Raw genomic sequence first — 27,454 nt, 5'->3', positions numbered from 1 at the left:
TACACTGACTGTATGAGAGGCTAAGAGGAGGGTGTGCATTGCCATCCCCACCTCCAGTCCACTCAGCCATCAGCACAGTCGCAGGATCTGGCAGCATCTTTATTCCTCTCAGCAAACCTGGCTTTGTGTCCCCATTCCAGTGGCTCTCCATCTCTCCCAGATTCCTCCCCGTCAGACCTCCACTGAGCATGCAGCGCCTACGTCAGAGCAGATGGAGAGGAGGAAGAGGGGGAGGGTAAGACACAGAGACAGAGGGGAGGAGGAAGAGGGAGCTGTATGTGTCTCCTGCATCAGCGCCAGCATCACTGCCACGCCAGCTTTCGTCACCGGAAAACAACGACGAAGAGCTTCACACTCAAACAGAGGGAGGAAAAAAAACATCATCAGCAACAGCAGCTCCTCCTTCACCACCAGACGTGCAGCCACAGCTTAGGCCAAGACGCTTCTACCTTCCCCCGGCATCTAAAAGCTCCCCCGACACAGAAAAAGCTCTCCCAGGCATGACCTGAGTGAGGCAGACAAGCCATCAGTCGCTCTCCATCGACATGGGCAACCAGGAGGCTAAGCAAAGGAAAGCTGCAGCATCGGGAAATGGAAGCTACCCATCACTGGATGAAGGATGGAGAGATGGAGGAGGGGATGTGACAAAAAAGGGAGGAAAGAAGCTGCACGGTAAGCATGGAGGTAAAGGAGCAGGCAGCAGTGGAGGAGGAGGGGGGATGCATGGCACAGGACCAGGCAAGAAAAAAAACAAATCCGAGTCCAAGCCCTCTGTTTTCTCCATCCGCAAGAGAAAGAGCAACCTGAAAGGAAAAGGAGACGCATGCTCCTCTGTAACAGGCTCAAAGGAGGACGTGTTAGCATCACAACACGATGAACTGGACAGGACAAAAACACCTGATTTGTCTGCAGATGAGCTTGGACAGTCGGACACTGAGGTTGCTTTCCCCGAGAAGAGAAAGAAAGTGAATCCAAGGGACAAGGATGGAGATGGAGGAGGAGGAGGAGAGCAGCGGAAAACCTCGACAGCAGCGACCTCTCCCACAGAGAATGGAGGGCGGAAGGGAGGGAGTTCGGGGTCAGACACTGATATTTACAGCTTCCACTCAGCAGCTGATCACGAGGATCTGCTAGCGGATATCCAGCTCGCTATAAGGCTGCAGCACCAACAGCAGGGAGGGGGGGAGGAGAAAAGGAAGAGGAGTAATGGAGAAGTTAAATTAACTCCTCCTGAAGAACTTGACCTGACCCCAGAATTGGAAGTGGCATCTGATGCGCTGTCATTCCTAGAGACAGGGACTCTGTCTGGCTCAGTAAAGCACATGGACCAGCCTCCAACAATCACCCCCCCCTTCCACACAGAGGTGCAGGAGAGGAGGGAGGAGAAGGTGCAGAGGGAGGAGGTGGAGCATCTGGAGTTAAATGGGGAGGGACAGAGGGAGAGAGAGAGAGAAGCCTCTCTTTGTGTTGCCACAGGCACAAAAGAGCAGCATGGTTTGGTACTGCAGCCCGCTCACACGGCAGTCACCATGGCTACTGTAGGGGGGGTAGCAGTCAAGCCAGTCACTATGACAACCAATGGCAACAGCTTCCTGGATCACAAACCCCCAAGGGAGGGGGAGGAAGCAGGAGGTGAAACCCCTCAGGAAGAGAGGGAGCCTGGGGTGGAAATGGATCTCAGTCCTCCACCCACAGACAGCCACAACACAAGCACTGAAGCCATGGATGGGCTGAGGCCAGACATCCTGTCCGAGGAAGGTGAGGGTCCGTTGGGCTCGGGTACTAGCGCAGAGTCCCTCGAGGACTGCCTAAGTGCTGGCTCTGAGCACAACTCAACCAGCACCAGTGCCTCCCCCTACACCCAGCAGTGCAGGAGGAGCAGCATCTGCTTCAGCCCGCTGCCTCCTCAGGAGAGCCCCACATTGGCCAAACGACTCCTCAGGTCCACCCACTCCTCCACCTCCTCTAGCCCTGTGGTGAAACCCTACCCTCCTATCTTCCCCTCCTACATAAAGACCACCACCAGGCAGCTCAGCTCCCCAGGACACTCCCCAGCCCTGTCCCCATCCCACAGCCCTGTGTCCCCGCGTAGAGTCCACCATCACCTCCACAGGTACCTGTGGTGCTGCTGCATGATTCTTTCAAACTCTTTCATTGTCATTGACAACACGTCATATATGTTTTTTAAGAAAGCCAATCAAATGAAGTCATATTTCAGATAGTGGGTTCACTTATCATTAAGAGATTGTTGAACGATACTTCCAGTTTATTACAAGTTGGTTCATCAGGTCATAGTTTTGGATGTTGTTTCAGTAACAGTAGCATTACCATGTCAAGCAGTGTTGCAGCGCATGGGAGGAAATAGATCAGACAGGTGGTAAACATACCCCCCCCCACACACAGGTTAGGTGAAGTCATTTTAAAGAAACAATAAAGGTGAACACTAAATTCACTACTCAAACTGTCACTTGTAAAAATACGTCACAGTTTACAAATCCACTTCCTGCTTCCCCTTTAACTTAAAGAACTTTGCACAGTTCTCTGTTCAGTGAGGGAATAATGAAATGTTGATTTTATTATAACCAACATTTCAGGGGTGCTCATTTTAGCCATTTTCAGACATGAAGAATTAGGTCTGGACTTTTTCCGGAGTTTGCGTTTCACACATGAACAACGCAGATTATCTGTTCAGTCTCACTCACAACAACACGCTGCAAAGATTAAGTGGTTTTGTTTACAGCACATCAACACCATCGTCAGCCCTTATCACTAACAGCTATCATGACATCTTTGTTGGTGCATGGCACCCCTTTTTGATCCTGAGATATTTGTATTCATTTAGCAGCTGTTCGCTCATGGAGAATCCTGTGCAGGATCTCCTGCTTTTTTTCTCACATGAGCTCATTTCGGAGTGCAAAGGCTCTAATTTGTACATTTGCATTCTCACATACAGCCCCTCTGGATATTGTGTATGTATAGCCAATGTTTTTTTGGGGGGAAGTGAGGCCTTGTGTGGCACTGTGGCCTTTATTGATAGTTCTGGGCCTGGCATAAGTGTGGAAGAGCAGGGAAACTGATGGTTTCGTGCCCTGCCACACTTTGTTGTGCTGATATCACCCAGCTCTAAAGCAATTAGAATCAGACCAGAGCTGTAATAAACTGGAACTGACTTCTCACTTAGACCTCCAACCTCCCCTTAGTTACCGTTTCACCACCTGTCACCTTTTCCAGTCTTTTTCTGAGGGTCTGCAGGACAGGGTTCCAAAGCCCTCTCATTAACTGTCAGTTGGTCAAAGTCACTTGTTCATGCCTCCTGCTGAACCTAACAAAGAACTATTAAAAACATGTTTGACGACTACATTCATTATAACATGTTAACTCAACAGATGCAGTTTTCAAAGGATAGTTGAGCGTGTGAAAGTTCATGTAATCATCCTCCAACTTTTCACACTGAATATCTCACACCTCACGTGTCCATCAACAACAGCAGAAACACCTGTTTATATTTATCATGGGTGTCCGTAATTAAACTGACATGTGAGGGATCATCTTTGGGGTGGATGAGAGACGTGTCTATGTTCATGGCGCAGGAAGCAGCGGTTCAGCGAGCTAACACATCCACGTTATCAACGCTGAATATTGAGGGGATTTAATCAGCTTTCGTTCTGCTTTAGAGTCCATCTGATGATGCTACTTACTTCCTCAATTTGTTTACAAAGTAAAAGCACAATTGTTTTGTAGTTACAATGCTTTATATAAAGAGCTTTTATTTTGAATCATTGAACCTGGCTCTTAAGATCCTGTTGGCTACTTAATAGACATGCGTATGAAGAAATAACCCCAAGTAGCTAAATAATTCAAAATTATTTATATAAGACACACACAATCACTAATAAAGCATTAAACATTTTTATTTTATTAAAAACATTGACAATATAATATTCATTGCAGATAAACCAGGTAGGATGTACACAAAGTTATTTAAATGTCACTCTCCACCATAAACTGTTTATAAAAAGCTCTGCACACAACGTCCAGTACACAAACAATAAAAGGTTTATTGTAGAACTGTTTGAGGAGGACTCACTGACGACAAAGAATAAATCTGAAGTAGCATCAACACAGGACAAGCAAACAGACCATTACAAACAGGCAGCTTTACAACAGGCGCTGCAGGAGGAACTACAATGACTGAATCAATGTTATGCATTGACTTTTGACTAAAAGCTTTTTCTTAGCCACATCGCATTCAGAAGGATTTTAGATCTTAACCTCCCTCTAATTTCTGCAATACCTCTGACTGTTCCCGTGATGGCTTCCATTAATCTCCATAAAGTATAGAAGTAAACAAAAACAATCCTTATATTCAGTCCATCACAGTGAACATGAGGCCTGCTTTTGTTGTTAGCAAAGTTACCTCGTTATGTGGCGATGCAGCGCTCCCCTGACTCAGTGATCAGATGTCATCTGTAGGTATGAACCTGCCATCGGGTCCTCTTTCAGGCAGCCTTCTCTCCTCCCTCTCTGCTGCTTCATCCTGAGCTCAGCACCAGCCCAGACGAGTGATTGGTTTAAAAAATACAAACATTGCCAAGCTTTTTGGCAGAATGGTAATGTGAGCATCCAGTGTCTGGATATGTGAGGCTAATGCTATGCAGTCCCCAGCTCGTTGCATTAAGAAACTGACTCATGTTCGAGGTCTGTTATTTATCTTCATTTTTTCATACCATTTTCATACGTTTCATAAATGGAAGCACCTCAATTAGCACACTTATTCCAGTGCATGATCCAACCTGCATTTTTGACAGGATGATGGCTGAGGCTCACCGGGTGCGTAGGCAGCGCTCCCGGAGCCTGGCTGGGTCTCTGAGTCGCTCAGCTGACTGGACAGAGGAGCTTGAGAGGAGGCTGAGGAGCAGAGAGGAGGATGGAGGAGGCTCTGGTGGTTCAAGAGAATATCTGGAGGGCTACAGAGGAGGAGGCAGCCAGCCCCTGTGTGCGACCAGGAGATCTTCCTGTGGACAGGTTTCCACTTGTGGCTTTCAGGACATCTTTACGGGTGAGTACAGAGCAGTCTCAGCACTCGGTTCTGTCCATGATTACCACTTCCTGTGGGTGAGAGGGTATGAAATTAAATATAGCAGAAGTAGAGTAGCAGAAGTGTCTTAATGGCACTGAGGCTAAAATAACTGATTTAACCTGAGTGTGTAATTTCTGCATCTTGAGAAGAGCAGCGAGAGGTCAGCATACAGAGGAGGTCAGTGGTTATCCAAAACCCTCATAGCCTCTGATAGGATGTCATTTGTAATCAAACCTTGTGCTGACAGAAGTATTTAGGATGTCTGCAAGTCATTGCTCAAAAACCTTTAGCTGTCCCATCCACCCTGTCCCAGGTGAAGCCATCCTTGTTTCTCTCTGTCATTTCTGCATGTCCAGGTCGCACCTTGCTAGAGAAGCTGTTCCTGCAGCAGCAGCAGCAGCAGGAGGAGCCCGAGGAGGCAGAGAGGCTGTGCTCCAGGATCTTGGCCATGGGTCTCCTGCTACCGTTCACCGACTGCTTCAGAGAGAAGCTGGGTGACAGCACCGCACACATCACCTCCACATCATCAGCCAGGTTTGACGTAAGTAGCTGGGAGCAATACACATTATTTTTCCAGCCACAGACACGTTTGTTCTGAGTTGCTTCGATTTATATTCTTCACAAAGTCCTATTTACAAAGGAGGCGTGTGTATAATGTGAGTTTACTGTCTAAAAGTGATTGTATATGCCTGGTCTCATTCTCACTGTCTCCACAGCATGACCAGTTGTATACATGGGCAGCAGTTAACCAACCGCCACACTCGCTGGATCTGCTTGACGGGAGGCCACCTGGGCAGATCAAGGGTCCCTTGCCCCCAACCAGGCCTGGTTCAGACAATAGGAACGGATTCAAATCCACAGAGGCTGGTAATAATAACACTTACACGTGTCCTGTTCACAATGCACATGTCATACAGATTATCATCAAACTCCATCACTTGTAGCGAGATAAATATCTTAAAGTGTCTTTAAGTCAGAATCTGTTTTTCTGACTTAACAAGAAAATGAAGTTGCCTGATTCAAAAAAGCAGAGCAGAATTTTTTTGTCTCAGGTGAAACAATACGCTTCAGTAGATGTGTGTGTGAAAGACTAAATATCATCACGGATTTCAATCTTTGCATTTGTTTCTTCTCTCCTTGTTTTTCATTTCTCTGTCTTCTGAATGGGATCATTCTTCAGTATTTGTTGAAGACAATCAAGGTCAGTGGTAACATCATAACTTGAAATAAAGCACCCTGTATCATGGCGGGTTAAGAGTTGGCCCCCCTGAGATTAAGTTTGGTTGTGGTTTTGCCAAATTTTCAAGAAAACCAAAAAAGCAGGAACAAAGTTCACAGTTATGAAAAAAAATCAGTGCACACAGGAATACATGATAAATGGTAAATGGTTTGTATTTAGATTAGATTTTTTAGTCTTGATGACCACTCAAAGTCCTTTACAGTACTTTTTTGCCATTCACACACACATTCTTACAGTGCATCTATGGACAGCACTTTTTTCTATGAGGGGCCATTCGAGGTTCAGTACTTGCCCAAGGACACTTCTGCATTTAAGCTAGTGATACTGGCTTGTACTTCCTTTTCTTTGACAAAAAAATGTGATCAACTATATCACAGCAGATTGATAGATATGTATTATGTACAGTCAATTCATGTGTTCATAATCACCCACAGGAGTCTGGTTGGGTTTTACTGACCGGCTTATGTGTGTGTGTGTGTGTGTGTGTCTGCAGAGCATCCTGCAGACATGTTGGGTTTGAGGCAACCACAGGAGGAGAGTCAAGATTGTCTGGTCAGTCACTTTCACTTTCATTCTGTTGTGGGTTTTTTTTATAAACTCCATGTAGACTGTTCTACAGAGTCTACATTATAATCTTCTGAACAATGTTATGCAATGTTTTTTTTGTGCATGATCTTAAACAAGCGAATTAATTTATGAACAGATGCGTCCTTCTAACCTTTGGTTCTGATGTGATGGCTGAAATTGTTCTCTTTGTTGAGAAGTCTGATGTCAGATGATGATGATGATGATGATGATGATGATGATGATGATGATGATATTGATATTGATTATATAGAATGTACAGTTTAGAAAATCAGGCGGAGGGAGTGTTGTAACTTTAAGCTCATTGTATCTCGGCAGCGTGCAGTGATTTTGTGTTGTGGGTTCTCAGGCACATCAGCCGGTTCCACATTAAACAGCTTAACAAATATACACATAGGCAGGTGCACAATGTGCATACACTCTGCTTGTCACACACACACACAGATGATACACTTGCACGTTTTCCTCTGCAGAGAAGTGTTCCCACTGACTACCTTTAAGGTATAAATTCATTAGAGCTCACCTGGCTTTTAGAGGATATGGTAAAAGGCCCTCTGATTGGTTTATAGCATGTTACACCCAAAACACAACAATGATTAATTATTTGGATTTGGATGCAAACTAAATGCACTTGCTCCATTGATTGAATCATTAAAAAGGATTTTTTTGTCAAAGCACTTTACAGTAAAAGTCACATCCACTCATTCATACAGCACTATATACACAGCCGTCTGCAGTGTCTTGCAGACTGAAGGAGTCAAGTAACCTTCTGATTAGTGTACAACCCGCTCTATCTCCTGAGACAAGGCTGCACTTAAATCAGCCCTTAGTTTTTGAATTGGATTTTCTTAGATCTGCAAAGTCTGCTTAAAGGAAACAGAAAATGACAAAAGGCAAGGTAGCTGATGCAGTCAACTCTAATCAGACGCTACAGTCCTATGACGCACTAGTCTGTGTCTATGGTGAACCATTTGAGCTACAAGGTCCGAGCACTGACACTTAATGTTGATGCTGTACATACTGTTCACTGATATAGTAATTTACTTTGAGATTGTTGTTGTGAGAGTTTTTATTTCCCAGGGGACCCTCAGAGTCACATGTCAGAGTAGATTTTTCCGAGCAGCTGATTCTTATTTTTCCGAGGTTATTGAAGTTGTGTTTTTGGTTATTTGCAGGAAGAAAGAGTCCTGCCTTCAGCAAAACTGAAAGAGAAGCACATTAATGTCATCCAGCAGCTGGAACAAACCATAGAGGACCTCAGGACTAAGATCGCTGAGCTGGAGCGACAGCCCCCTCTACTGGACAGCGACAGTATGAAACCCACCATCTCCACCACAGATAAGGAGTGTGGGGGGGGGGAGGGCTTGCTGAGGGATGTGTGCGACGCCCACCTGCAGACAGAGGCCCCTCCCTCTCCGGGCTGCCTGGAGGCCAAGTCTGTTCAGACCTCGCCCATGGACGACGGCTTTAAGTTCAAAGTGCCTTGTAGTGAGTCGGGTGGAGTGAACGGCTTCCTGCACCCCCCACCCAGGCAACACGGCTTCCAGTGTTCGTGCCAGCAGCAGCCTCCCTCTCTGCCCCTTCCAGTGGGAGCAGAGGCCTCTCATCCAGCACAGACTGTGGCGCCTCCTCCTCCTCCTCCTCCTCCTCCTCCACCTCCTCCCCCCCCACCCTTACCAGTGGGCTCAGTGCCTCCTCCTCCACCGCCACCACCTCTACCACCTGGTTCAGCAGTTCCTCCTCCTCCACCTCCTCCACCTCCTCCTCCTCTTCCTGGTGGTCTCATGCCACCCCCGCCTCCTCCCCCTCCTCTGCCAGGCGGCAGTGCTCCACCCCCACCCCCTCCTCTCCCTGGTGGCACTGCCCCTCCCCCTCCCCCTCCTCCTCCATTACCAGGATTTGGAGGCCCACCTCCTCCTCCTCCACCACCACCACCTCCAGGCTGCGGGCCTCCTCCTCCTCCCCCTGCCCCACCAGGACAGATCTTCGTTCCCCCGGCTCTCCCAGGTGCTCTGGGCTCCCTGCCTCCTCCGCTGCCGTTTGGGCTGTACGCTCTGGGTCTGACTCAGGAGAAACCCCCCAGGAAGGCTGTGGTGGAGCCACCCAGACCCATGAAGCCGCTTTACTGGACCAGGATCCAGCTGAACACCAAAAAGTAAAAACAGGAGAACAACTGTGGTCATGAACCCACTGCAATTCTTTCACATTCAAAAAGGACATTTACTTTGAAATGCAGAAAACAGTATAAAGCAGGAAAGGTTCAGAAATAGGAAGACATTAGACATTATAACCTATAACCTAGATTTGGTTTGCTGCTTATTTTTATTTTCTATTGTCCTCGAACCTCATGAAAAGCTGCAAAACAACAATGTCCAAAATTGGCTCTCAAACACTTTTCCTCCCTCCTCTCTCTCTGTGGCTCTCGGCTCTGAGCTTATTGGATCCTGCAGAAAACATAAACCTTTAAAAACTCCTCACACATATAGTTTCCTTTTTAAAAAGACTCAGTGGTTTCCTGAAAAAGCTGCTCACATTGGTTTTTATCACACAAACAGGAGGAAATAGTGACTTTGTTACTTTGGCAGCAGGATGGTGTGTGTCATACTAAACTTCAGTGTGTGTTTTCAAGGTGAAGACAGAATGTGTGAGTGGCTTACTGATGTATTTTGGATTTATGGACACAGTGGAGGAATCAGATATAATAACAGGAGCTGTTAGTAGGAGACAGTTACTGTTGGTTTGATTCAGCTCACCCGAATTACAGTTTCCACTGAGAACTCGACCATTTTCTGAAAGTGATGGTCATAGGTTAGTTCAGTGTTCTTGCTATTGGAAAGTGAATGCACAGCAAACATCTCTCCTTACATCGGTATCAGCTTTAACAGAGAAAACTGATTTACATCTGTTTGAGGACTGACATAGAGATTTACTGGTTTTGACCACATCCACGTGTTGTGTGCCGGCTGAGTTTGTTTTTGTTCAGCAGCCTCAATTGGTTTTATATTTCAGAGCTTCTTGCCTGCACTTGAACACAACCCCTATCTTTTCACAGGTAGACTTTTTAGATTGAAGGCAAATATATTACCAGACTGATTGGAAACCAATGGCATGGTTTGGAAACTTTGGAAACTGTTGGACAATGATATTTGATTTGAGGGTGTAAAACATGAGAATCCAGTCTTTAGAGAACGGAGGAAATGTAATTTATCAGCATTATCTGACATTAATCATACTGAACAAATTCAGAGAGAACTATTGTTATTAATATAAGACGCATAGTGAAGTTTTAAGTGTGTGATGGAGGCTGTCGTGGAACAGTGGTAAAATCACTGTTGTCTTTACACACTGGTTATCTTTACTGTTGACCTTCACATGTAGTAAGTGCTGTTTTGTGTTTCTTAGGGAGGTTTCTTCTTCATTGGTGTGGGACGCAATCGAGGAGCCTGACATGGACTTTGAAGAGTTCGTGGAGTTGTTCTCGAAAACAGCTGTGAAGGTTAAGAAGCAGCCGCTGTCCGACACCATCACCAAGTCCAAGGCCAAACAGGTCAGTGTGTTTTACATACTAATCACAGAACTGAATTCTACCATAGTAATTTCAGCTTTTGTATGTTTTATATGGCTTTCAAAGTCTCTGCTTGAATGATGATTGATTATCTAATGGATCATCTCTAAGGCTGACCTGCCTGTGTGTTTGTCAGGACATGTGACAAGGCCCAGATTGCAGTCACGTCGGTTTTAACATTTCACTGCAGCAATTGTATCCTAGTTACACTATTACAGGCCTGAGAAATTACAATGAGGATGTTGTAGTTCCTTACTTTACTTGAATCGGCATATTTGAATACTGACCAGGTGTCCAAGTTGGTTCCAAATCTGTGTGTCTTAGTAATCTTTACCATGGACTTTGTAATTTAGTTATTTTGTCAATGACATGTCATATAGGAAGCATGCAGGGAATGAAATGACAGTGTGTTCGAAGTATAAATATATAGCACTTATGATGATGAAAATATATCATATGTACTAAAATAGCATGAAAATGTGCAAATTAAAAATAAACAAATGTTAGTTATAAAGATGAACCATTCCATTTACTTTGAATATTCATGGTCAACAAAGGAGGATTTCTGCCCATATTGGTGACCAGGCACTTCAGTATGTTTGTTCTTTCCCAGATGGAAGCCTCTAATGTTTTCCCCTGATGTCTCATCTTCCAGTGCTAACTTTTATCCGATTGTCAGTCATGCAAAATACTGCAAGATCAAACACAAATCAGTTTAGCATTTCACACCCAGCGTGTGCTGCAAGGCAAAACTACATATACTACAAGCTTCTGAATCTGTTCCTTTGCAGGTTGTGAAGCTCCTGAACAACAAGCGATCTCAGGCAGTAGGAATCCTCATGTCCTCCCTGCACCTCGATATGAAAGATATCCAGCATGGTGAGCTCCTTACTGCTGGATTATTGTGATTGTTTTGTTTCTCTAGCGACCAGTTTCCTGTTTTAGTGGAGAGAGTTGAGGCCCCATGAAAGACTTTGATTGACAATGGATGCAGGGACGTCTCATGGAGAATTTATCTGGGGTTAATTCCTGACTTCAGACCAGCCTGGGGTTCTTTAAATAAACCTCCTCTGACAAAGGAACAGGCTGATCTACTGTAGAGGATCTTACATGGCATCATAGCCTCTGTACACATACAGTCTACCCACAGAGCTGCTTTCTGATCACACCTCTTCTCTGTGTGGATTGGGACTATGTGGACTCACTGACTCCACTCATGTTATTTTTGCAGCACCCATTTGGACAAGATGACTTGTTCTTTGTGCTTAGAGTTTTGTGACATCATAGTGTTTCACAATATTCACCCATTTCCAACCTGAGCAGGTCTGAACAGCCCAACTCTGTAAACTGGCCTTTGTGGTTGAGCAGAGTCTGTAAAGCCACTGTGAAAGACAAACATGTTTTGAGCCACTGGAAGATGTCTGATGAATTGGGTCCTGACTCTGAGGTAGTTGCCTTTGACACATGCGCAACACAGCAGGAGTTTCTCTGCTCAGTTTTCTTTTTGGTTTTTTTCAATTTTGCGTCTGTAGAATGTTAGAAACGTCATTAACACCACCACTTGTGATGCATCCTGCGGTGGATCTCCTGCTATGTTCAGCTCCTCCGGACTTTCTGCATACTTTATACTAGGGGACTGACCAGAGAAAGTCTGCAGAAAGTCCCGAGGCTCTCACTCTGACATTTGCATTCAGCTCCTCTGGAGAATGTCAGTGCATGTCTAAAAGCAGCTTTAAAGTCAGGTAGCCTTGTGGGGCTGTAGGAGTGGACCAACTTATATACCAGGCTTTAAAGAAATAAATATTGAGCACCAATAATGTTATTTTTAAAATGAATCCCCCTTCCTAACTTCCTCTCTCTCTCTCTCTCTTTCAGCCATCCTGAACTTGGACAACACAGTAGTGGACCTGGAGACCCTGCAGGCCCTGTATGAAAATGTGAGCATCACAGTGTTTGTCAGTGTGTTGTCTGTCTGGCAATACTGTATGTAGTTCTATGTTTGTGTTACTTTCATGTTTGCTAATAATAGTGAATCACTAGGTCATTTTAACTGTTACCCAGTGTTAAACTATTTTATAAACTGTTCACATCAGTAAAAGAAGCACTCACCCCACTGCAGAGAAAATGTTAATGGCCAAGATTTCAAGCGTAGATCAATGATAAGTGGAAAGTAAGAGAATGGTGCTCAGAAAAGCTCAAAGAAAGGAAAAACGCATCACATCCCACCTTCCAGTGGAAACGATGTCCCTGAATATCAATTTTAGAAATAATTCATGAAGTAAATAAAATATTAAGTGACCTCACAGTCTCGACATGTATCTCTGCTTGTCTGACATATCCACACGGATGAAGGAACACCATGTTCAAGTAAATTTCTTTAAGATTGAAATCTAAAGCCCAATTCATGCTTCCTTGTCAAAGCTAAGCCGTATAGGTACATAGCCTACGCTCTGGGCCGAGTATTCATAGATCTCAGCAATTACACTGCTGAAACACTAGTATCCGTTGAGTTTCTATGCTACTGTGTCGATTTTCTTCCGGTTTCTGGTCCACTTGTTTAAAAATACTCTGGCGTCTCCATTTACTTCAGAACAATGGCGAGTGTTACAAAGCGGATCATGTTGGAGTTGTAGGTGATAGATGTTGAAGAGCAATTACTTTTCTTAAATAACTGCAACGAAGAAAAGAAAGACGTTGTCCGTGTTCATTCCTTCAACTGAAACTCAGAAGTGGCAGCGAAGGAGGAGATTCCGGAAATACCGTCTGCTGGTCTACTACATCCAGGTTTTTTATCTGGATCCACACTAAATAGCACACACTCATCAGTACTAATCCCCTAAATGAAATCATAACCTCCTCGGGTGTGGTAATATGAAAGCCATGGTTATCTCACGCCTCTACTACTGCATTGCCCTTCTGTTGGGCCTCCCTTCATGCACGGGGAAAAAGTTCCGAATGCAGTGGCGTGTCTGTCCTTTGATCAGCCTAAAAGGGCACACGTCATTCTGCTGCTCATCACCGTCTACTGGCTGCCACGGCTGTCAATTCAAATTCAAGTCATAAACACAGAGCGACGCCTGGGTCTGCAACGTCTACTTAAACACAATCACCTCTCCATTCCTCTATTGAACGTCTTCTGGTGTTGCCATCCCTGCACACAAGTCAGTCACTGGCCATATTGTTCTATGGTTCCCTAATGGTGGAAGCAAGCTGACAGATGTGATCCGAGCAGGGGCATCCCTCTCTTTCTTCTAGAACCTCCGACAAACGTATCTCTTCTGAGAGCACCTCCTTTAACACATTGATTATATCTATAGCACTTGTTTTAAGGTCTCTTATGCTGCTTTCAGACATGCACTGAACCCCAGATAATCTCCTTCTCCGGACGTGCTGTATGTGACAACGCAAATGTCCAAGTGAGAAAATGTGGACTTTGTTCTCCTGCCAGCTCCCTCGTGAGAACTCTGGATAATGTCTGAATGAGCCGATTAGACAACACAGCAGTAGATTTGCTTTAAACAAAAACATAGCAGAATTATTACCTTACATCTCTGCCTGTTGTACCACCTCTCACCTGAATTCTCCAAAGATTTCTGTGTTTTTGTGATCCAAATCATAATATACATTATCTCAAGGCACTTTACATAGAAAGTCAAGAGCTTAAAATCTTATTTAATATAGAGAAACCCAACAGTTCTCACAATGAGCAGCACTTTGGCGATTGGAGAGATAAAACTCCCTCATTAACAGAGAGAAAGCTCTGGAAGAACTAGGCTCAATGTGGGTTGTCATCTGTTCAGACATCTTCCAGAGTTCATGTCTGAAAATGGTTCTACGCCCCAAAGCTAGTGTTGTTCCACAGTCGTAGGTCACTTTAGGCAAAAGTTCAAGGGTGGTTTCACCTCTTGTTAGTATAACCAACAATAAGTTTATAGTATATTATAGTGTATACTCTCTAGTGTTATAATGCACACACTGCACGACATATGAATTGTGTGAATTGGGACAGAGCTGATTTATTCACTTGCATCTCTTCCAGAGGGCACAGCAGGAGGAGCTGGACAAGATTGAAAAGCACATCAAGTCCTCTAAAGACAAAGAGAATGCTAAACCTCTGGACAAACCTGAGCAGTGAGTTATTCCTCGACATTTCAACGACTAACCGGTGCAAATCACGCAGCACAGAATGAGAGAGTCAGTGCAGAGCTGATAGAGCCACAGCAGCCTGTGTTTGTGCTTTGTTGCAGGTTCCTCTACCAGCTCTCCGTGATCCCAAACTTCTCTGGCAGAGTTTTCTGCATCCTTTTCCAGTCCAGCTTCTCCGAGTGCATATCGTCGATAACGAGGAAACTGGACACACTGCAGAGAGTCTGTGAGGTGAGTAAATCAACACAGCAAATGTTGAAAATGAAAATGTTGGAAAGATTTCTTGGGGTTTTATCATTTTCATCTTCCACTGTGTTAGCCCCTCATTACCTCACCCATCCTCACCCTCTCTATTGTTAGATTTGTGTAAGGACACAGACTCTGTTTTTCTCTGCAGGCCTTAAAGGACGGTGAGACAGTGAAGAAGGTTCTGGGTCTGGTACTGGCCTTTGGTAACTTCATGAATGGTGGTAATCGAACCAGGGGCCAAGCTGATGGCTTCACCCTCGACATCCTGCCCAAACTGAAAGATGTCAAGAGCAGCGTGAGTAAAGAGGGAGAGGTCCTGAAACAAAGTGCAGTGGAACCTGTTGAAATGTTGCTTTTCCATCTTGGACACACCTTAGTGTAGTTCTAGTGCTGGATATATAGAATGTGTACTATTTAAATGTGTGTAAACATGACAATGTAGTTAAAATTCTATATATGTAACATTTATCTTATTGGTCGTTTGAAATTTCACTCTTCCTTTTCATTGATGTCCCCAGCACAAAACCAAATCAACACAGTTTAGGAACTAATCCTCAATAATCTTTCCTCTCCGTGCTTTTTGTGGGTTAAAGTGTTCCTTCACCCAGCTCCATCTGTTCAGTCCCGCACAGCCTTGTGAAACTTGTTAAGGCTGCACATCAGCTCTGGGAGTAAAACTTTACTTTCAGATGTAGAGATTGTTCATCCTCTCACACATCTTAAAAAAGGAGTAATAACTGCTGTGTTTCTGTCACTGTGTTACTACTTTAAATTTATAACTATGTGAATAACAGTAACAATGACTTGAATAACCCTGTGGTAGAAATAAGCTGTAACACCACGTCAGCTGTAAATATTGTTGTGGATCATATTTTTTTTTACGTTAGCCCACGACAAACAGAAATCCTGTACAGTCTGAACATCCTATAGAGCATTAGTCATGTTGAATCATGTTAGTGTGGGTTGGGTCTGATGAGTGTAAGTTAGAAAAAGAAAGACAATGTGGGGGTGTGGAGATAGAAAGAAGTGAGCTTTCAACAAGATGGAAGAATGTGTGGAATGAAGAGGACGATACCTCTAATTCTGATGCACTGATTAAACTGTCCTGAGTCTGTCCTAAATTCAGTTGAAACTACATCTCCACTCTTACACGTTTGTCTTCTCTCTACACATGCAGGACAGCACGAGAAGTCTTCTGTCTTATATTGTTGCTTACTACCTCAGACACTTTGATGAGGTGAGCAGCTTTGCTTTCATAATTCCTCTCTGTATTTGTACTATATCTAATTTTTATCCATATCATTTTTCTCTTTACTCTTTCACTGAGAATTTTCAAATCATGCTTTCCTTTCACATGTGGCTCATAATAAGAGTATACCCCCAACATCTAAAACTGTATTCTTCATGTCTATTAGACTGGCAGCCATCAAACTGTAAAACACTGTCAAACATTATGATCTGCCTTATTATTTGTCGTTTGTGTGTGTGTGTGTGTGTGTGTAGGATGCTGGCAGGGAGACGTGTGTGTATCCAATCCCAGAGCCTCACGATTTGTTCCAGGCTTCACAGATGAAATTTGAAGACTTTCAGAAAGACCTGACTCGACTCAGGAAGGACCTCAGAGGTGACACACACACACACACACACACACACACACACACACACACACACACACACACACACACACACACACACACACACACACACAGTCTACGTTGTTATGGCCTCTGAATGAAAATGACTGTTTTTGAATGCTAAAGTGATGATCTACAAAAGTCCTCAGTTTTTCCTGGATTTCCATTCTTGCAATGACAGGAGAGTTTTTCTTATGTCAGTGCCACTCACCACTTTTCCTCTATAAAAACAACAATAGTGGCCAAAGCCACAGTCAAAATGTCTTCCGCCCTGTAAATTATTTAAAGTTCTGGATCTTCACTGTGCAGGATAGAACTGACTCAACACAATAATATACCTCTGACGTAGGAGAAAAACATTGATTACCAAAATGCAATGCTTGTCATCAGAAGGACAGTGTAACTAAACATCAAATATGATAATCATGTATTTTATAAATGTAACAGCTCGTGTTTTTTATGCTTTTTTAGGGTTTTGTTTTCAGAAACATACAGCATTAGAGCATCAAAACACATTGATATCCATACACAAGCCTTATTGTAATACTACTTGTACTTTTCATGCTGCTTAGGTTTAGATCTTGACTTGACTGTTTTGTTTTGTGCGTTATTTTGTCAGCATGTACATCAGAGGTTGAAAAGGTGTGCAAAGTTTCAGATGAGGATAACTTGCAGCCTTTCAAAGATAATATGGAGGACTTCCTGACACAAGGTAACAGACAAAACCCCTACATGTATGTATGTATGTAAATGAAACATAGCAAGTCAGCCTTTCTGTTAATTTGTCCATCAGCATTACTCTTACAGACTCCATTTTAATGGCTGTTGAAGTGCTGGCAGGTCACGTGGACCCACTATTCTCTGTAATATGACTCTTTAAACGGTTTAATCGATTTCATAGTTTACAAAGGTCTAGTTCTATTACACTGTACCATCATATCTGTATCTTTGGCATAAGGGAACAGGCTCAGGGAGAGGTCTTCATTTGCATGGCCTTGAAGTAAAAGAGGAATGGAGGACAGCTGGTGAAAATAAACCCAGGGACCTGTTTGTTTTGACCTTTTCCATTTATTCTTTCTCTCTCAGCTAAAAGTGAAATGGAGACACATGAAGGTCAACTCAGCAGCACTCACAAACTGTAAGCACAACTCCTTTATTTGTCATATTTCACCTGTCTAAATCCCTCTAAGAAAGGTGTGTGTGTGTAGCAGGAAGTACTGCAAAGTGTTGACATATTGTACTGATGACATAATCTTGATGTAGCACTTGAAGGTGAGTGAATAAGTAATATTAATATATCAGATAATAAGGGGAATCTTTTTTTAAAAAGAGGCCAAGAATGTTAATTTCGTTACTTTGACCTGGAAAGTGTAATGTTCAATACCTAACCAGTGCTCTTGTTGTAAGAGATCTTACAGCATGGCCACAGAAAACATGTTTATAAGGGAAGAGTTACTTCCTGTTAATAGCAAAGTTCTAGCCTGGTTATATCAGCACGCTAAATTAATCTGAACTGTACTGCTGACTTATTCAGTGAAGTAACGGTTAATCCAAAATTGTCAAAGATACTGATACAAATTTTAGGGTAAATTTTTAATTTTAGGGTAAATTTTTAATTTTAGGGTAAAATTTGTATTTTACAAATTATGTAAAATTTGTATTAAGACTGCACTGCCCGAACATATGAATACAAGACTGACTGTATTGCTGAATGTTAATAATTCTGCTGGCAAGTATCCATGGAGTGAGATTGTTTTTAACTGTTATTAAGAATAGTAAAGAAAGTGCCATTTGTTACATATCATTCAGTCAGAGAGTTTACCTGAAAATACTTGAAGACATACAGAGACATGTCCTAAAGACAGCCAGTGACTTGTGCTGAAGACACTCAGGGACTTGTCTTAAAGACAGCCAGAGACTTGTCCTTGAGACACTAAGGGGCATGTCCTAAAGACAGCTAGTGACTTGTCATGAAGATACTCAGGTACTTATATTAGACTATATTGCTAAATATTAAGTGATGATGGCTGCCATTAGCCTATAGACTCAGGTATCACTGGGTATCACTGGGACATGATGGACATTACCCCTGTGTGTTTCCATACACAGTCAATGACAGATGACACATGGCTGTAGGTCTTTCGGTCTTTACATCATAGTCTGCAGACTGTGGCTCATTTCTGGGGTCATATAGAGAAAAGGGTCAAGGTGTCAACTTGACTTTGTGTCTTGGCAGGTTCCTGGAGCTCACAGTGTTCTTCTCAGTGAAGGCCAAGGGGGGAGAGAAGGAGGTCTCACCCAACACGTTCTTCTGCATCTGGCACGAGTTCTCCTCTGACTTCAAGGACCAGTGGAAGAAGGAGAACAAAACCATTCTTAAGGAGAGGTACTTATCTCAAGCTGCTCTACAACCTGCTGCTTTCTTTCTTTCTGTCTTTTGAATAGCTAAAGTGCCTTTTATGCAAATTTAATACCAGTCATATCACCATACACATTTAGTGTTATACTAAAAGTGGAGACCTGAGTATGTGTATTTGTACCATTGTGTTTTGTGCAGGTTAAAAGCAGCAGAGGAGTGCTTCCGTCAAGCCAAGGAGAAGGCTTCCTACAGCGTCAAACCTAAACACGCCTCTGGCATCGTAAGTTGACCTTTGTTTTTTGGGGCCAACTATTTAAAAGTCCCACTGATAAGGATGCTTTAAGACATGTACTTTCTGGGCACTGAATAACACCTGTACACTGGCTATTCGTGCAGTTATCGAATCCAAATATTAGACCGGTTGGAGTCGACTGAAAGACAGTAAGTCAGATTAACCACTGTGGTGAGATGCTTCTCAGTATGACTGGAAGAAACCTCTGGCTGAAGCAGACTCAATGTGAGTGGCCATGTGTCTCGACCGGTTGGGGCGAGCAGAGAAAAATAGCGGAGAGAGGAGAGGTGGGTGGAAAAGAGGGGAGAGAAGAGAGACTGGGAAAAAGAGGAGAGAGACTAGGAACTGTTGTGTAACTGTCATTTAAGCTCTGTCTGACTAGTTTTTTATAACGAAAGTAAAAAGTCATGTTTTCAGATATAATGATGTTATTAATGATAGCTGCACCAGTTATTAGTAATAACAGTTGTTGAGTAATGCATGATGGGAGTTTCCCCAGCAGTCAAGGCCTATAACAGCATATCTTAGTTGGATGGTCTATAACAGCAGAGAGCACTTCAGGTTCCACTCCTCTCAGCCAAGAACAGAAATGTGAGGCTGCAGTGACATGGTTGCAGATGGTAGAGTCAGAATCTGGAGTCAACAGCATGAACCTCTCTGCCGATGGTGGTGTGATGGTGTGAGAAATGTTTTCTCGTCACACTTTGGGTTCAGTCTATTAGAGTATCATTTCATCTCTTTACATTCACAGTTGACCATCTTCTAATCACCACCCCCAGCGTCATAATGCTCCATGTCACAAAGCAAAAGTATTTCCAAACACAGTGAGTTCGGTAAACTTCAGTGACCTCCACACTCACCATAAGTAAATCCAGTAGAATCTTTGGGATGTGGTAGAACAGGAGACTGGCAGCATGAGTGTGCAGCTGAAATGATGTGATGCAGTTGAGAACATTCCCAACATCTGGTGGAATCAATGACACCAACAACGGAGACTGTTTTAGAGTGAAAGGAAGGAACTACTAAGAATTATGGTATTTACTAGGCGTGCTACTTTTAACAATCATTGCACCTCGCTACATACTGTATAGTTATAGTTACAGATATTGCGTTCAATATAGATTAACATTTCAAAAAGGATTCTTCTTAGTGGGTGATGCCCAATCCCTGTCATCACCCAATAGCAATAGCAATAACAGTGGCCTTCTGTATGAATCAATGCTTTAACTTTTCATACTGGCTGATTATAAATCCATTACAGTAACCATTTGTACAGCGGTATATCACTTCCGTCATGGGGAAGCAATGCTAAGTGGTAGTGCCAGTGCTAACAGCTATTATAAGACAGAGTGAAATTGCGCTGAAAGTGTTGAAAGCATGCAGCGAATAATTGGTACAATCTCTCTGTTATCCCTCCAGACCGAACCAGCATTAAATATACCAAATTATTCATTTGCTGTTGTTCGGTTTCAGATGTTGGACACGTTTAGTGAGGTTTTTGTAATGGGTTTTTTCACAGAAAGCCAAGCTGGGAATGAAGATCTGACTCCTGGCACGTTGGTTTTGCCAACTGTGGGCACCAGCAGTGAGTCAAAGACAAACAGCATGAAGAGGACGGAAAAGAAAAAGGAAGGGACAGTACTAATGCGAACGGCATGTACTGTATGTGCAGCTGTGCCCACTCTGGACATCTTGTTTGATCATTGGTTCATTTGCAGATGATCACTTTTGTCTGCTCTGTCATCCTGTTGCCTTATGTTGCTAAGTACAACACAGTCATGGGAGGATGCTGCTGCAGGGGCCACCAGGCACAAGGAATCGTGGACTGCTGGGCTCAGTGCAGCTCACACACATGACATACATTATACATCAGCTGGAATAACTCACTGTCTGTGCAACCTATAAGTCCATGGTAAAACAAAAACCCCAATAATCAACATTTTGCTGCAGAATGGTGCAAGTCAAACAGTAAGACCACAATGTTTCAGGAGCTATGAATATGTTGAGCACTTATTCCCCCAGACTATAACCTCCACAAATCACCACAAGCTCAGTGAGGAAGACAGCTGGTACAAAATGTGACATGACTCGGTTTTACATTATTAATATTAACTGTCTGACAGGGCACATGGTGTTATTTCAGTTTAATTCCTAAACTCTCCCTGTCAGTATTCCTCAGTTGGCCTCGGCTATGCAAAAAGAGAAAAAAACATACATACAGAACTGAGTCTGTGCAGGATTCACAGCAGTATTGTCCCAAACAGAGACGGAGACTTCAGTTCATGTCTCCTCATAATGTGAAAATCCTCAGGACGTACACACAGTTTATAGAACTTGAGCAGAGGGACCTTGTAGCTTTCCAGCCCATTGATTCCATGTTGCAGGTTTTCAGGAACATCAGCTTGATCCACATAAAACAGCTTTACAAATGCACTCATTTGCTTTTGTTTTGCAAACTCAGATGTCAGAGCAGGCTTTTGTTTTGCAGAGTATGGAAATGCACAGTGTTACCCCGTCACTCACTTATATTTAGCTTCAAATGGTTGTACATTTGAAAACAGAAAGCTGAGAAGCAGGTTGGGACTTTGCAGCTTGATGAGCTACTTGGTGATGTCCAACATGACCGCCAAATCACACAGTGAGTTCCATGACAGGTTTCTTCCTTTATCTCCATGAGTTGTTGAATTACATCAACCTTTGCATCTCACTGTGGTTAATCACATCTTCATCTTCCACCTCAAGCTCACTCACCCTTGGAGTGGTGTCTGTTTAGCCATCTGCTTCCAACAAAAAATATGTTGGAAATGACAGCTCTCATTTCCATTTTTTAGATTTTGTCTACACATACATGTAAGATACAGTGTCAAGCAACTAAATCACATGACCGAAACTGAGATGCCTCATTTCTTATCAATGCAGTTATTCCTTCTCGCAGGCCAACCACGGCTGGGGATCTATCTCTACTAACTTTTCAAATGGTTGTTCAGTTTCCATAGAGCCATGCATGGCTTGTAAAGACAAACAAAAACTGTCTTGTTGTTCTGTATTGGTTATGTCTGTAGTTTTCTCACAGGTCAGGGTGAAAATCTGGAAAAACTCCCGCTGTGTGTTTTTATCTTGCTCCAAATCATTCATCTAACAAGGCTCCTTCACTTATTCTCCTTCTGAATAAGGCTTTAGTTTCTTAACAATCAGCTCCCTCAGCGTTAACTTGATCACAGAGCATTTGTTCTTGAACTCATCTGGTTTAGCCGCAAGTTTTCCAGCTGTAATGATGCTGAGATTGTTTTTTGCATCACTGTGATACTGCTTTGTCTTAGTCATGGGAGAAGACAAACATCTGCATCTGCAAATCCCTTATTTTTGTTACCTCACGCAAGAAGGTTACGTTTTCAGTCACATAATATTTGGCTTTTGGTATAGCATCATGTGATAATGTAGAAAGCACCTTAAATTTTGGCTCTACAACTACCATGAATAAGAATGTGTTGTTGGTGCAAGATAAATTCCCACCATTTAGAGTTTTCATCCTTTCTTACTATTTCCATCCAGTCTAAATCTCACCATATCTATGGTATATGTCTTGTTATGCCATTATTATGTCTCCTGAAACATCGAAAACAAAAGGAATCTTAAAAAATCAGCAGCCATTGATGTGACAGACAGCTGGATTGACTGGCATTGATAAGCAGCACTTATGGACAGTCAGTGATATACAGATATATTCTGGCTATACTGTCCAAATGTTAAAGTAATGGTTCCAACATTCTGTATTGAAAAGTAACATAAATGTGGGTTAGCCCAAACAACAACCCAGCACACACTTGGACTCATACACCCTGACCTTCCAATCAGATTGAACCTCTCAGTAGAAAGTCACACACAGTATACAATCTATACAGCACTGTTGATTGGTAGGACAAGTCAGCTTACATGTGTATTTAAAATGTATTACAGTGATATGCCATATCATATCAGATACAACAAGTGTGTGTGTGTGTGTGTGTGTGTGTGTGTGTGTGTGTGTGTGTGTGTGTGTGTGTGGCTGATAGCTGTGAGTTGGAGGATGTGTGTCACACTATGAATCACAGCCGTTACATTTTCTTGTAGAATTAATGACTTTATTAATGTAAAATAATAAATGATAATGAGACACAATGCGTTTCTGTCAATGATGTCCTCCTCTGTTGGCTCGCATGCTATTCACAACAGGAACTTAACATCTATTTCGTGCAATAAATGTGTCTGTATACATCTATGTGAGCAGGATGCATGGGGTCCGGTTGCAGTGTAATTTCTGTAAAATAAAGAGACTTGAATTCTGCATTATTTTGATTTCATATATCATTGGTAAGATAAGGGACGTGACTGAAAACTCACTTTCCAGGCTCTGAAGTCAACACAGAAGCGAATGACTTCCCCATAGCCAACAACTCAAGCACTGAAATGGTTCTCCAGAATTTAGGGAGTTAAAGTCATGAAGTCACGTCAAGGCTGCACAGTGTTTCACCAGCTTCTGTTACTCAGTGTAATCTCTCATTGAGGATTTCTTCCAGTAATCGCATTAAAAGAAGTGAGCCCCAGCCTCTTCTTCCAACACTCAGAACTCTCACAGTTAAATCTTCTTTGTTAGTGTTGCACCTGCGCCTCAGGGAAACCTGAGGATAACATGAAAATGGTTTTCCCTTCACCCTCTCAAGGATGTTCAGTACCATGACAATCTGCAGTCCAGCAAAATGTCTTATTTTACAACTTAAGTAGAAGAAGGTGTCAGGTCGAGCCTGGCAAAACTACAACAGAAAAAACTAAAAACAATCTTTAATCAATCACCACTAACTTGCCTAACAGAAAATGAAAATACCCCCCTAAAAATTTGCAGGGGTCCAATCCACGACCGCCACCTAACTCAAACCACCCGCTAGAAGAGAGCAGAGGTCAGGTAAAAAGCACCACCCTTGGCTGGGGAGGGACAACAACAACAACAACAACAGACACTTGCATACAAATGGATTTATGTATTACGACTGTGCGTCATAACATTAGCATACCAAAACTACAGCTCTAATTCAATTTGAATGTGGTTGCATGAACTGTATGTAGTTGCGCTGTATGTTTTAAATTGGTGTCTACCGATGCTGTAAATGAAATGAATGAGGGAGAATGAACTGAAGCAAAACAGTAAACGTTCTTTAAATCAAAACTGTCAGCTAAATATTGGCCATATTGGCAGAAATGGCTGATAATTCTTTGTGGGTAAATTAATACCCTATCACATTACCCTCTGACATTGTCATTATAAGAGCTTTAAGATTTCTGGTCACAAGAAATATCACTAGAAGCAACATCCTGTATAATAGACTAGAAATTAAGCCCTTGTAGCCAAAGAGCTCACAGTAGCTGGGGAGTAAACAACATGAATAACTCAACCCCAGTTGTTGAAAGCTAGGTTTACCTAAAGGTTCAGTGTGTAGAATTTAGTGACAGCTACTGGTGAAGTTGCATATTGCAGATGAATAGCCCTCACCTCACCCTTACAAACATTAGAATAACCTGTGGTAGCTTCAGTTGTCATAAAACCTCTAAAGGTGTTTAGTTTGTAGAGTTTGAACAACTCTGAAAAACATGGCGGCCTCTGTAGAGAGGACCCACTCCAGGTGTATATATAAAGTATTTAAATATTAAGGGCCTTTTCTAGGGTAAAGAAAAAAACAATTCATACAATTTAGATCAAACACACCAGGGAAAACATCACTAAGATTATGTTATATTCAATGTCTGCCAATAAATCCCTTTCACCTTAATCTTACACACTGAACCTTTAAGTACTTTGCCATTGCTGTACTATATAGTATTGACATACTTTACTTGAGTACTTACATTCTGGAGTCAAGAGCTCCTAATATGCACATACCATCATGTTTTCTCAGAACAGAATGCGTATTCAAACAAGTTAAACACAAGCAACTGTGCATGTTGGACATAATGGTGACAAAAAAAGAATATCAGGGGAATCAAGGGATCTCTCCCATCTATTATCCCAGTCTAGACTCAGAATAAATGAGAACCATAGATTTCGATACCAAAATATACAGATTTTATTTAGAATTCATGAAAAATAATAATAATAATAATAAAAGGCTTGTCTCCAGCTAGATTGCAGCAAAAAGAGGTCTAAATGCAAGACGGTATAAAGGATGGATGGGGGACGAAATACACAAATTACAAAAATAATCTCAGATATAAAACAAACACCCCCCTAAAAAAAACCCACAATGAACCATGAGGAGGGCTGGGGTAGTAATGTGAAAAAGGTCAAATGGTCACCTAATGTCAAGGCAAATTATGAGTAAACCACCACTTCACAAAACAATTTAAAACAATTCAAAACTGTTCTGCAACACTGATATTTGTGACTGTGGGAGGAAGCCGGAGTAGCCAGAGAAGACCCATGCAGATGCAAGCCAAACCTGGATTTTCACCAGGAACCTTCTCTTGTTTAACATTGCATCATCCTCTAAAAGACAAAAAGACACATTATTGCATCACACTGACAGCGTCAACATCTCTGAATATTGCACAAATATAGAAACATCCTCGTGCGATCATTTACTCAAGTTTGTTTCTCTAAAAACATTTCAATAGTAAAATGTGTATATTATACACATTCTGTGTATTACATTTTTATTTTATTTTTGTACTATAACCATTTTAATTCTCTTGTTGACCTAATTCTGACTGTCTGCTGCTGTGAAAAGTGAATTTCCCTGGTGTGTGATCAACTAAGTTTTATATTATATTATCTTACTATGACATTTTTCTCCTGAAATGTAGGATGGTACTTGTACAACATATTTACAGTACATCTAAATTCAACGGAACAATTGTTGGGATCTCAGGCCATGTGATTGGTCGGGTAACATGAAACGGAGAGGCCTGACTCAGGGTTTCTTGAAGCTCCGTGACAAATCCTGCCAATCTCACCTATGTGTGAAGTTTGGCCTGAGATGAAATTCCAGCCTCTGACTGGCTAAACCCCCCGGGAACCCCCAGGAGTTCCCTTCCTCGGTTGGCTGTCATGTGATCAGAGCAGGCCTGACCCTCCTTGCTGTTTCTCAAAGTGCTGTTGTGAATGCAGGAGCCTTTCCAGGTTTTTCTCCGTGACTTTCGTCACGCTCAAACGTTTGAACCCAAACTGTAGATTTAGGCCAAGAGTCTTCAACTTACAGGTTGTGGAAGCAGACTGTAAACATTCAGTCTCCGGATCGAAAGGAAATAGCCGTGCAGCATCAGCTGAGCTCCCAAACTGCCTGCAAGGACAAAGTATTTAGTCAAGGAGACAACAGATTACACATTTTCCTCTGACTGACTCGACTTCACTGTTTTGCTGCTGCCCCCAAGAAACCTCACAATAACAAAAAGGATTTCTTATAATACAAAGATGCAAAGTGAAATGTATGTGTGGAGGTGAGGGGGCTGGGGGAGCACCTGCACCACAGAGGCCCAGTCAGCGCAGGTGAGAGCTGTTGGATGATTGACCCTCAGGTTTAAAAGGCAGCAGCTGAGCTGCTTCAAGAGGACACACGCACAGAGGACACTCAGGACCGAGTCACGGAGAGACTGAGCTCAGCTGCAAAGCTGAGACACCAGCTGGCAAGTTTAAGTTGAGTTTATGTTTGTGCTGTGTAAGTGAAAATAAAGATGCTAAATTGCGAAAGGTTTGTCTCTGGCTGCTGTGGTGAGAGCCCTGTGTCAGGGTCTACTGCCACAGCATGAAATTCTGTTTCAGTGAATATTTAATAGCCACCTGATTAGTCGGTAGTCAGTTTTGTTGCATTTTAATATGATCATCCAAACTGACTTTGGTTGTTACCGTGTGAATAACTGTAGTTTAAAGTGAGCCTGCTTCATGTGAAATCATTTACGTGAAGCATCTCAAACAATAACCAACTCCTCACTGGCACAGTTAGGATCAAGTTTGTGGTGTAAGAGTGCTCAATAAAACATTTTGACACAAAAGGGAGCTCCAATACCACTCCTACTGGATCCAAAGTATGAATTAGCTACCAATCTCATTGTTTTCTGAGAAACTACAAACTCCCTTGGAATAGCATGCTGATTTCTGTCCAGACATTTACATTTTTCAAAGTTTTTAAGCTGTGTTTTCAGTGAAACCTATACTCAAGTACAACTTAAAAATATGCTCCACATTCCTTGTTTGAATGCAGGTGACAGACTTATCTTCTGATATTACCCCTCTTAAATGACACACAGCCTAAAATGACCTTATACTTGGACATGTACAAC

General features: G+C 42.6%; 1 protein-coding gene and 1 long non-coding RNA gene across 4 annotated transcripts; one reads left to right on the top strand and one right to left on the bottom strand.

Annotated features, from left to right (window-relative positions):
* Positions 1-395: 395 nt before the first annotated feature.
* fmn2b (formin 2b) lies at positions 396-23,474 on the top strand. Of its 3 annotated transcripts, XM_020082699.2 has the most exons (20): positions 396-2,113; positions 4,809-5,059; positions 5,437-5,621; positions 5,797-5,947; positions 6,261-6,281; positions 6,814-6,872; positions 8,081-9,060; positions 10,308-10,452; positions 11,262-11,349; positions 12,346-12,407; positions 14,510-14,601; positions 14,718-14,847; positions 15,014-15,160; positions 16,043-16,102; positions 16,369-16,489; positions 17,119-17,211; positions 17,586-17,637; positions 18,736-18,885; positions 19,057-19,138; positions 20,670-23,474. In XM_020082699.2, exons 1-20 carry the CDS (start codon positions 546-548, stop codon positions 20,694-20,696), a joined length of 4,464 nt encoding a protein of 1,487 aa, XP_019938258.2. In that variant the 5' UTR covers positions 396-545; the 3' UTR covers positions 20,697-23,474. The 3 variants fall into 3 exon arrangements, 2 of the variants coding, with proteins under 2 accessions (XP_019938258.2, XP_069373781.1); XM_069517680.1 differs by lacking the exon at positions 16,043-16,102; XR_011239727.1 differs by lacking the exons at positions 16,043-16,102; positions 16,369-16,489; positions 17,119-17,211; ... (2 more) ...; positions 19,057-19,138; positions 20,670-23,474 and having other exon boundaries at positions 14,695-14,847; positions 15,014-15,151.
* Positions 23,475-25,109: 1,635 nt separating this feature from the next.
* LOC109626869 (uncharacterized) lies at positions 25,110-26,813 on the bottom strand. The gene is made up of 3 exons (XR_002202568.2): positions 26,636-26,813; positions 26,375-26,457; positions 25,110-25,664 (listed from the first exon to the last, which is right to left on the bottom strand). It is a non-coding gene; the product is annotated as an uncharacterized lncRNA (long non-coding RNA).
* Positions 26,814-27,454: the final 641 nt, after the last annotated feature.

Source organism: Paralichthys olivaceus, chromosome 21 (assembly GCF_024713975.1).
Source record: "Paralichthys olivaceus isolate ysfri-2021 chromosome 21, ASM2471397v2, whole genome shotgun sequence".
Classification (NCBI taxonomy): Eukaryota; Metazoa; Chordata; class Actinopteri; order Pleuronectiformes; family Paralichthyidae; genus Paralichthys; species Paralichthys olivaceus.
This window is presented reverse-complemented; position numbering and strand designations above follow the sequence as displayed.

Coding starts and splice junctions, on each gene's coding strand:
- fmn2b (XM_020082699.2), top strand. CDS start 546: ATGGGCAACCAGGAGGCTAAGCAAAGGAAAGCTGCAGCATCGGGAAAT. Junction 2,114..4,808: donor GTCCACCATCACCTCCACAG/GTACCTGTGGTG, acceptor CATTTTTGACAG/GATGATGGCTGAGGCTCACC. Junction 5,622..5,796: donor CATCATCAGCCAGGTTTGAC/GTAAGTAGCTGG, acceptor CTGTCTCCACAG/CATGACCAGTTGTATACATG.